Raw genomic sequence first — 11,751 nt, forward strand, 5'->3', positions numbered from 1 at the left:
AAAAAACAACCAGACTACTACATTCTACGCCTTCACTCCCGTTCTACATAGTTAAGCAATACATATGTTGTTTTAGTCTTAATTTACAGTTTTGCATTTTCCATGTTTTTTTTGTATTGTTAACCGAGACATCCATCATCCCTCCCTCCACCTCGTCACTCTGGGTAATCGAGGGTTGACTGTAAAACTGCTTCCCTCGCTGCCCAGCTCTGGATGTCACTCCCTTCTTTCCCCCCCCCCACCCAAATTCGTATAACGCCTCTCAAATGAGGAAACGTATGACCTCTCTCGTCTATTCCAACGTTGTGCTATTTGTTTGCCGCTGGCCCACATGGCATGTTGTGCCGTTGGGTCTGAGCGCAGCAACTGTTATAAATAATGAGTGCATCTAAGGAAGACAAACACCCCAAAATGAACGTGGAGCTGTGGCCAACACACCTAAGCTGTCTCGTACGAGTTGTGTACGGTCCATTAATGTGAAAACAAAGGAAGAAAAAGCATGCATACGCATCGTTAACTTGTAACGCTTTGCAGCATGCGTTTGTCCTCAGAAGTGTTTCATATTTAATTCGGTTTCAAGCTGCACAGAGAGATGACTTCACGGGGCACATGGCGTTTGATGGCACTTAGGCTGCGGATACTAGCGTGTGGAGCGGCCAATGGGTTAGTAGCACGCCTTGTCAGCTTAGCCACACGTGCGTCCTGCGATGTGACTCGACTTTCGTCTCCATCTCCGGTACTCTGCTAACTCAGCAGCCCGCCTGTGCCTCCGCAAGTAGCTGCCTGTGTGTGCGACAGCCCCCTCCCCATGTACACCGCTCAATTGCCCGGCCGAACAAGATGAGGGTAGAAGAGAGGGGACCTCTGCCAGTGACCAGGACTTATATTGTCCTCTTCGCCGCCAGCGCACACAAACTCTGGCGGCCGCCACACGCGAGGCAGACGAGAGATGCTCTTCGCATCCAGCGACAAGCTTCGGCGGCCACAGCACCTCGCAGAAGAGTTCAGCTTTCCGAGGGAGGCGTGCACGGATGATGCTGACGGCCAGTGTCGGGCCCCCAGCGTGAGCCATCTCGATTAGTTTCATGCCACCGTGTCGAACTCGGCTCAGCCAAGTGTGTGGGGTGGGGGTGGGGGACGCACAGGTCTGGGAAATCATGCACGCCTCGTTCTCAACAGTCGCGTGCCCCCACTATGTCTACCAGTGAGACCCCCCTTCCCCCGCCCGCCCGGCTACATGGGTCTGCTCCTGAAAAACCCGCGTTCGCACAGAGACTCGCGCACCGTGACGGTGAGCAGGTTCGTCGTCACGTCCGTGACGGTCACGTCCGTGACGCCCACCGCTGCCGCCGACGCCTCGGCGAAGCCCCACAGCCACGGGAACCGGGGTCCCCGTTCGATCCCGGACCCTTCCTCGTGTTTCGTGTCCGCTCCTGGCTCCGATCCGCAGTCGGAGCTGGACGTCAGCACTCCGTCGTCGACCGAGGCCTCGCGTCCATCCAACTCGTGGTCGTGCTCCTCCCCTTGCACTTGGCCGTGCCCTTGACTCGGAGAGACCCCTCTTGCCGGGAGCTGGTTGGAGCCGTTTCCACTGAGACAGCTCAGGTCGATGGGCTGCTCTTGATTATGGGAGTCGGTGCAAGTGCTGCCCTGTTTTGGCTGCGTCTCTTGATGTTGTTGCTGCTGTTGCTCAAGTTGCTGCTGCTGCTCCTTATTTTGCTGCTGATCCTTATGTTGCTGCTGCTGCTCCTGATGTTTCTGCTGCTGCTTCTGATGCTGCTGCTTCTGCTTCTGATGCTGCTGCTGCTTCTGATTATGCTGCTGCTTCTGATGATGATGCTTTTCCTGATGCTGCTGCTGTGTCTCCTGCCCATGTTTCTGCGTCTCCTGCTGTCCTATCTGCTGCTGCGTCTCCTGCTGCTTTTGCTGTAGCTGGAGCTGCAGCCGGTGCAGCTGCAGCTGTAGCTTGTGTCGGTGTCGCTTCTGTTTGTCCCTGAGTCGCTTTTTTTTCCGCTTCTGCTGCTGCTGCTGCCACTCATCCTGCTGCTGCCACTGCAGCTGATGCCGCTCCTGCTGATGCCGCTCGTGGTGGTGCTGCTGCCGCTCGTGTTGCCGTAGCGCCCCGGCCTCGCGCTCGCATCGCCCCGTCGCCGCTTTCTCGCGCGCCGGCAGCGTCTCCGGTCGGCCGCCCTCCGCGCCGCCGAGCTGCGGCGTCTGGGTTCGATCCCGGCTCGCGTCGCCGCCCTTTGCTACGCCGCGGTTTTGGCCGAATCCGTAACCGTAGCCGGAACCGCGGCCGAATTCGAGTCCAGAGGAAGGGGCAAGCGGCGGCGGCTGCGGCGGCGGCGGCTGTTGCTGCTGTTGCCGATTCGGGGTGGAGGGTCGGACGGTGGTGACGCCGACACCGGGAGCCGAGCCCGGCACCACGCTCTGCTGCTTGAAGCGTGGTGGCACGGCTGGTGGCGATGCAGGGAACCGGCGATATCCGAGCAGCGGGTAGCGTGCGTGGGCAACCAGAGGCGACGGTGCCGGCTGCGGGGCCAGGGGGTGGGGTTGCCGGGGAGGGGAGGAGCGGGCAGTGGTGGGGTGGGGGGCAGTGAAAGGGATGGGGGAGTCGTGGGGGGCGGAGTTCATTAAGAAGACCTACTGCACATCTGTGGGAAAAAAAGCTTTATAGCTCATCGGATTCCTCCGGTGTGAATATTGATTCTGAGATGTGCAGGTAACGGGCTGTGTGAATACGGTTATCGTCTTTATTCGCAGACCAAGGCCAGACGCGTTTAATCCGTAGGCTTTGTCGAGCAATATCACGATTGATTTTAGTATCCACGATTGCGTGTCGTAAAAACCCTCCTCCACCCGGCACGGCCAACGAGTGAAGTCACGTGATGAACAAACGTGCCCGAGTTCATCACTGGCATCAGCAGCGCACCGGTGTGGTGTAGAACGATCTCGCAAAATGTTGTGCATTGGGGACGACGTTTCGGTGATGGTGGCGACCGGCACCGTCAGGTGATGCAGCAGCCGCGCTGTGAGAATGTCGCTGTAGTGATGTAGTCGATGGTGTTTTGGTGGCGCAGTGGTTAGCGCACAGCGCTACCAACCCAACGACCCACAGCCAACATCGGTGACGAATTTCTGAACCCGCCCTGTGCCCCCCCCCTACCCCTTAGGTCGACTCAGCCTTAAATGTGTACGTGGCGCGGTGTGTAAACAGCATCGGGGAGACAAAGACGGCTACCCCCCCACCCCTGCGCCGGCCTTAATAGGTGTTTGCTTTAGCATTTGCCCCAACATTCCTTTAAATGCTATACGGGGAATCTTTGTAGTGGTGGTAGGGATGGTGGTTTTGTTGTTAGTGATGGTTGGTGTAGCGGTAGTTTCGTTACCTGCAGCAGGAGGCGGCGTGGCTTTGGACCCCGCTTGTGTAGGCCAAATACTCGCTCCCTCTGCTCCCTGTGCGTTTGGTATCATCGGCAGCAGAATCAACAACCACCACCATCGGCAGCATCAGCATCCATTCAGAGTGCATTCATCATCATCAACCACGTGACACTGATCACAACCACCACAAGCAACGTCGTCATTCAAAGTCGTCATCAACCACGTGACACTGGTCACAACCACCACCAGAAGCGTCATCAACCACGTGACATCACAACCACCACCAGAAGCATCGTCATCAATCAAAGTCGTCATCAACCACGTGACACTCATCACAACCACCACCAGGAGCGTCATCAACCACGTGACACTCATCACAACCGCAAGCAACGTCATCATTCAAAGTCGTCATCAAGCACGTGACACTCATCACAACCACCACCAGGAGCCTCGTCATTAACCTCGTGACATCACAACCACCACCAGAAGCAACGTCATTCAAAGTCGTCATCATTCAAAGTCGTCATCAACCACGTGACACTCATCACAACCACCACCAGAAGCGTCATCAACCACGTGACACTCATCACAACCACAAGCATCGTCATCATTCAAAGTCGTCATCAACCACGTGACACTCATCACAACCACCACCAGAAGCCTCGTCATGAACCATGTGACACTCATCACAACCGCAAGCAACGTCATGCAAAGTCGTCATTAACCACGTGACACTCATCACAACCACCACCAGACGACTCGTCATCAACCACGTGACAGATCACAACCACCACAGAAGGAACGTCATCATTCAGTCGTCATCAACCACGTGACACTGATCACAACCACCACCAGAAGCATCGTCATCATTCAAAGTCGTCATCAACCACGTGACACTCATCACAACCACCACCAGAAGCCTCGTCATGAACCATGTGACACTCATCACAACCGCAAGTAACGTCATGCAAAGTCGTCATCAACCACGTGACACTCATCACAACCACCACCAGAAGACTCGTCATCAACCACGTGACAGATCACAACCACCACAGAAGGAACGTCATCATTCAGTCGTCATCAACCACGTGACACTGATCACAACCACCACCAGCAGCATCGTCATCATTCAAAGTCTTCGTCGGCATCCGTTCGGAGACATCAACAATCACAATCGTCAACGACTGTTTTCGAGTCATCGTCATACATTCAACATTGTCATCACGACACCATCACCCTTCATTCAAAATAGATTCAAATTTAATCACCTTCCCAGTTCTCACATTTTGCACGATAATTCATTCTTTTTTTCACGTGATATTCAATGTCATCTTCGCCACACCACCACCACCACGGTCGTCATCCATTCAAAGTCAACATCACCATCATCGATTTAAAGCTTTCGTGACTGCAGGGATTCATCTTCTTGGTTCTTTCGGTAAAGTCACGTAGAAGGGAAATAATAAAATAATTAAAATTAAACATTAAAATTCTCACGACGTTTCGATTGGAACACAAGCAATCATCATCAGGTGTGAAAACCACATCAAGAAAATTAGAAAAAAACGCCCAATTTGAAAAAAAAACGTCACTTTCAAATTTGGCGTTTTTTTTTCAAATTTTCTTGCTGTGGTTTTTACACCTGATGATGATTGTTTGTGTTACAATCGAAACGTCGTGAGAATTTAATTGTTTTATTTTTATTATTTACCTTCTACGTGACTTTACCGAAAGAACCAAGAATTTCACCATCATCCTTCAAACCCCTCATAATCAGCATCATTCACCGTCTTCGTCATCACAGATTCGCCAACATCCCCTTAAAAAGTCATCATCGTCATCATAGTCCTCGTGAAATTCATCGTTATCATTCTCACCATCATCAAATCGTGTCATTAGCAATAACATCAACCAAAACGCCTTAACATTATCACCGCATTGCCTCGACTATAAGATGCACTTTTCTCCCTGAATTTTAAAGCAAAGGTCCGGGGGGGGGGGGGGAGTCAGGGATGGTTGGGTTGGCGAGTTTTATAATTCGGACGCTATGTGTGTGTGTGGCCGAATTTGTGGACCTTTATTCTTTATTGACACCGGGCACAGGTTTTGCGGGGTGGGAGGGGGGGTCTAACTTTCCAGAGCGTCTTAATTTCCAGAGCGTCTCACAATGTGGAGCATACGGTATCTTAACAACGAGAGACCTTTCTTCAAAGGCGACCACGAGTCGTGGATCGAGGATGTTCTCTTCGGGTTCCCACGTGTTGTGCCTGCGCAGACAACAGCGAGCGGTGCCAAGCGGCATCGCGCCTCCGATTAGCGCGCTTTGGCTACGTGCGGTGCGAAACAAGTTCAGTGTGGTGAGCGTGTCGGGCGAGTGGGTGGGTGGGTGAGTGGGTGGGTGGGTGAGTGGGTGGGTGTGTGAGTAGGTGGGTGGGTGAGTGGGTGGGTGGGTGGGTGAGTGGGTGAGTGAGTGGGTGAGTGAGTGGGTGGGTGGGTGGGTGAGTGAGTGAGTGAGTGGGTGAGTGAGTGAGTGAGTGGGTGAGTGAGTGAGTGAGTGGGTGGGTGAGTGAGTGAGTGGGTGGGTGAGTGAGTGGGTGGGTGAGTGAGTCGTTGGGAGTGTGAGAACGTGAGTGAATGAGAGGATGAGTGAGTGTCTTCTTATGGCCCGGCCCGTAGTATCGTGGGATGAGTGAGTGGGTGGGTGAGTGAGAGTGGGTGGGTGGGTGGGTGAGTGAGTGAGTGGGTGGGTGGGTGAGTGGGTGGGTGAGTGAGTGGGTGAGTGAGTCGTTGGGAGTGTGAGAACGTGAGTGAATGAGAGGTTGAGTGAGTGTCTTCTTATGGCCCGGTCCGTAGTGTCGTGGGATTAGTGAGTGGGTGGGTAAGTCGGTGGGAGTGTGAGAACGTGAGTGAATGAGAGGTTGAGTGAATAGGTGAGTCTTGTTGTCACCCACAGTGCTGGTGGTGGTGCGAGTCCTCGACGCAGGTGAACTGTAAGATTTTGACAAAAATCGATGTGATATGTTGATGCGTGCGATGGTGATGCACGATTCACCTGGGAGCCCATCCTCGCCACTTCACCAGATACTCCACACGACCCTGCGCATCGTGATCAATAATTGACAATCACCATAATCGTCATCGATAAAGGGGGTCACTACATCCATCATCATCGTCAATTAGTCCAGTAGTGCCACCACTACGATCGTCAACGTGATCCCCTGTTGTACCGTCATCGTCAGGAGTTAAAAAGCAATAATCAACATGTGTGGGTTTGACAATTATCACCACTTAACACCAATAAGCATCAGTTAACACTACGATCATAACCACTGCTGTTTGTAACGCCATCATCGCTACCACCACCACCATCATCAACGCATCACCACCACTTGCATTTCCATTGCCATTATCATTCATCGAACTTCATCGGACCGTAATGTATCAATATGATCGTTTTCAGAATGGCGAACTTGCATTCCTGTTGATGTTCTACAGAAATAATCGCCATCATCGAAGAGCGACAAGGAAATCATTGACGTCGCCCATTCGGTCATCAGCAATCTGCAGGATCATCAGTAATCCAGTCAACTGCCATCACTCTGGCAATGGCCGTGACCTTGAATTGTAATAATACCATGAATACTGATACTAAAATAAAAAGGGGGGGGGGGGTAATTACATGACGATAATTCGCTTGGTTAACAAAGCCCGACTGCTGATGAGAGCAGTAAGGTCGATGCCGGTCTAGGGGTTTTTGCGTGCTCAAACCAAATGCCGATGAGAATAATCTGCGGGTTTGGCAAGGAAATCGGCCGATTGAGTGTTTTATTAAATGTGGAGGCACGGCATGGATTCCTGCTGCTCTGTCATTTTCTTGTTTAAAATCATTAAATCATCATCATCATAAGACCATTTCATGTATCATCATCATCGTAGGTCATTAGACCAACTCGTTCATCAACTCAGAACTGTGGGCCACCAAAGGTTGGATTCCCGTTCATGCGAGACAACCTCAATGTAAAATAACGCCTGCAATATTTTTTCCCCGGGCATCCCCTAGGTCGACTCAGCCGTTATGATGATTGTACTTGGTATAGACGAGATGGCATGCGCGCGCATGCGTGACGTGGAACAAACAAACACCCTTTCCCCTTCCAGTATTTAAAGCTACACGGGGGATCTTTATATGGTGTGCGCGCGTGTGATAATTCTACTTCCACCCACGCACACACATTAACAAAGATCCCCCGGGTAGCCTTCATAGACCGTTGGGACAAGTGCCGTAATCGCAGCACCTGCGAGCACGGTGCTATAGAGGGGGGTGTTGTGGATAGCATTACTCTCGACCGCCTTTGTCTCCCCAGTTGTGATGTTTATTCGCACTGTAAGTGCTCGTTTAAGTCGAAGTCGTCCTATGAGACCGGTGCAGATATAATTCGCTGCTGATGTGAGCAGTGGTCGGGAATCGAACTTATGTGGCCGGAGTTCTTGGTCAAAGGCGCGAACTACGACGCTACTGCTCCCTCCCAGACACACACAGACACAACGACACGCATGAAAGAATACACGCACAAGGACACACGTTAAGACACATACACTGACACACGGGCACGTAAAGACGTACACAGTGATACGTACGCAGAGACATAATAAGTCACACGCAAAGAGACACGGGCATACACGGACACGCTTTGGCACAGACACATACGAAGACACGCAGGTCGACAGACATATGAACACACAAGAGGATTCAACAGACACACGCTTGCAGACACACACAGACCGACACTCGTGCATATGCACATAGACAAACACACACACGTTGGCCGACACACACGTACAGACACACGTACAGACACACACGTACAGACACACACGTACTGACACACACGTACAGACATACGTATAGACACACGTAATAGACACAGACACGTAAGAAGACATACATACAGCCAGGCATACCGACGTACATAATAGTATACTGTATATACATGGACAATTGCCCACAGGCACATGTCACAAGACACACGCGCACAATTTGACATGCACAGCCGCACATGAACACAGACAAAGATCCCCCTTATAGCCTGTAACAGACTGTAGGGGCAAGTGCTGTTAGCGAGCACCTATGAAGGCCGGCACGGCACACGAATGGGTGGGTGGCCAACACCACGCCGGGCCGCCTTTGGCTCCCTCGTGGCGATATTAACACATCGCACCCGGTGCTCATTTGAGGCTGGGTTGACCTAGGGGAGGCCGAGGACCGGCTCAGATAATCGTCACCGGTGTTGGCCGTGAGCGGGAATCGAACCCGGGTCGCCGGGTTCATAGCGGAGCGTAGCGCTAACCGCTACACCACCGCTCCCCAACATTAACACACACACACGGACATTCACACGCTGACATGCATACACACATGGACACAATACATATTACCCACACACACAATACAAGGAGACAGACACACACCGTACATGCATACACATCGACATACAAAATAACACCCAAGCAAGCACACTGAGACGCACACAAAGACAATGAGACAAAGATCACCCGTGTAGCCCTCAACAGACTGTTGGGGCAAGTGCTGTCAAGCGAGGCTCGTTATTCAGGCCGGCACGGCACGCGAGGGCGGGTAGCACCACGCCCGGCCGCCTTTGTCTCCCCAACGCTGATATTTATATAATCCAGCGCACCGGGTACTCGTTTAAGGCCTAGTTGATCTAGGGGGAGGGCCAGGATCGGTGCAAATAATCGCCGACGGTGGTGGTGGTTGGTGGTGGTGGTTGGTGGTGGTTGTTGGTGGTGGTTGGTTGGTGGTGGTGGTTGGTTGGTGGTGGTGGTTGGTTGGTGGTGGTGGTTGGTTGGTGGTGAGTGTTGGTTGGTGGTGGTTGGTTCGTGGTGGTGGTGGTGGTTGTGGGTGGTTGGTGGTGATGGTGGTTGGTTGGTGGTGGTGGTTGTTGGTGGTGGTTGGTTGGTTGGTGGTGGTGGTTGGTTGGTGGTGGGGGTTGGTGGTAATGGCACCAGGGTCGCCGGGTCCGTAGCGCGGCGCGTTAACCGCTGCACACGACCGCTCTCCTCCACACAATAAACACGCGCGCGCGCACAAAAGGCAAATAACACACACAAAGACAAAGATCCCCCGTGTAGCCTCAACAGACTGTTGGGGCAGGCGCTGTTAACGAGTAGCACCGATCAAGGGCCGACACGGCACACGAGTGGGTGGGCGGGTGGTCAGTACCACGCCCGGCCGCCTTTGTCTCCTCCCCAGCGGCGATGCTTACACACCGCACCGGGTACTCATTTGAGGCTGAGTCGACCTAGGAGAGGCGCAGGACCGTTTCAGATAATCGTCTGTGCGTGGCCATAGCCGGTGTTCACAGACACAGCCGTAGCTCACCGCTACAACCACCGCTCTCTCTCTCACACACACACAGCGACAACACACACACAAAGACAATACTATGCACTCTGCTTGCTGGCACGATGTTAAGAAGCACCCCCCTACCCACCCACCCACCGCCATTCATCCTCCTGCTGCAGCTGCTGCTTGCTCACCTTCCTGACGCGTTTCTTCTGAATTTGCTCCACGGCAAATACCTGCTCCCCCACCGCCGACAGCTCCATGTCAGCCCGCTCGGAGACGCACCAATAAATTACTCGCAAAATCCCCCCTCTTGCCCTCCCCGCCAGCGCCCGCAACAGCGAGCGGAATAAATTATTAAATAAATCGAAGCGTGCAATTTGCTATGATGATGATGATGAGAATAACAACAACAAAAAAATATTCCCCATTTACATTCCAAATTCCTTCGGCTTTTTGCGTTCGATTCGAGCCGCTTTACTGCTGTGTGTGCGTGCGCGCGCGCGCGCGCATGAATATTCCTTTCTCTGTGCCGTGTGTGTGTCTTCTCTCTGTGTGTGTGTCTTCTCTGTGTGTGTGTCTTCTCTGTGTGTGTCTATTCTCTGTGTGTCTTCTCTGTGCTGTGTGTGTGCTGCGTGCGTGTGTATGTCTCTGTCTTCTCGGGAGCGCGCGTGTCTATGTGTGTGTGTGTGTCCGCGTGTCTGTCAATGTGTGCGTGTGTGCATGCGTCTCTGTGCGTGTCTCTGCGTGTGCTCGTGTGTTATACGTATGTCGCTATGGGTGTGTGTGTGCCTGTGTGTGTGTTGGTATATGTAGCTATGGGTGTGCGTGTGCCTCTGTGTGTGCCGGTATATGTCGCTATGGGTGTGTGTGTGCCTCTGTGTGTGTTGGTATATGTCGCTATGGGTGTGTGTGTGCCTCTGTGTGTGTCGGTTTATGTCGCTATGGGTGTGTGTGTGCCTGTGTGTGTGTTGGTATATGTCGCTATGGGTGTGCGTGTGCCTCTGTGTGTGTTGGTATATGTCGCTATGGGTGTGTGTGTGCCTCTGTGTGTGTCGGTATATGTCGCTATGGGTGTGTGTGTGCCTCTGTGTGTGTCGGTATATGTCGCTATGGGTGTGTGTGTGCCTGTGTGTGCCGGTATATGTCGCTATGGGTGTGTGTGTGCCTCTGTGTGTGTTGGTATATGTCGCTATGGGTGTGTGTGTGCCTGTGTGTGTGTTGGTATATGTCGCTATGGGTGTGCGTGCGCCTCTGTGTGTGCCGGTATATGTCGCTATGGGTGTGTGTGTGCCTCTGTGTGTGTCGGTATATGTCGCTATGGGTGTGTGTGTGCCTCTGTGTGTGTTGGTATATGTCGCTATGGGTGTGTGTGTGCCTCTGTGTGTGTCGGTTTATGTCGCTATGGGTGTGTGTGTGCCTGTGTGTGTTGGTATACGTCGCTATGGGTGTGTGTGTGCCTGTGTGTGTTGGTATATGTCGCTATGGGTGCGCGCGTGTCTCTACGGCCGTGTGTGCGTGTATCAAAACGTGGAGCTGGCCACCCACCCCTTCGTGTGCCGTACCGGCCTGCATAGGTGCTGCTCGCAACAGCACTTGCCCCACCAGTTCAGAGGCTTCACGGGCGACCTTTGTCTTTGCGTGTGCATTGGACTGTCGGTGCAAGCGCTGGAACGTGGAGTGATGTCATACGTTGTCCTGTGACGTCATCACGCACTGTGCTTGTGCCGGGAGACGTCATGACGCTAAGAGTTACGCAAACCCAATGCATTCAGACCCCCCCCCCCATCCTAAAAAAAATACAATGCACACTGCCCCCCACGATTAGTAGAATATCGCCATCATAATAATCATGAGCGTCATCATTTAAATTGTCATCGTCATCACAAAAGCATCATCATCATGGCCATTATGCATGTTCAACATGATAATTTATTATTTCTAGATTTGAAGCTTTCGTGACTGCAAGGATTTATACTCTTTTTCGGTAAAGTCACGTAGGT

The 11,751-nt window shown here is 52.5% G+C and overlaps 1 protein-coding gene across 1 annotated transcript; it reads right to left on the reverse strand.

Annotated features, from left to right (window-relative positions):
- Positions 1-1,001: 1,001 nt before the first annotated feature.
- LOC144944698 (uncharacterized) lies at positions 1,002-10,021 on the reverse strand. The gene is made up of 6 exons (XM_078873056.1): positions 9,943-10,021; positions 6,437-6,480; positions 5,586-5,651; positions 3,390-3,456; positions 2,036-2,532; positions 1,002-1,591 (listed from the first exon to the last, which is right to left on the reverse strand). The coding sequence occupies exons 1-6, from the start codon at positions 10,009-10,011 to the stop codon at positions 1,234-1,236; spliced, it is 1,101 nt and encodes a 366-aa protein (XP_078729182.1). The 5' UTR covers positions 10,012-10,021; the 3' UTR covers positions 1,002-1,233.
- Between the last annotated feature and the right edge of the window lie 1,730 nt (positions 10,022-11,751).

This window comes from Lampetra fluviatilis, chromosome 35 (assembly GCF_964198595.1).
Source record: "Lampetra fluviatilis chromosome 35, kcLamFluv1.1, whole genome shotgun sequence".
NCBI lineage: Eukaryota > Metazoa > Chordata > Hyperoartia > Petromyzontiformes > Petromyzontidae > Lampetra > Lampetra fluviatilis.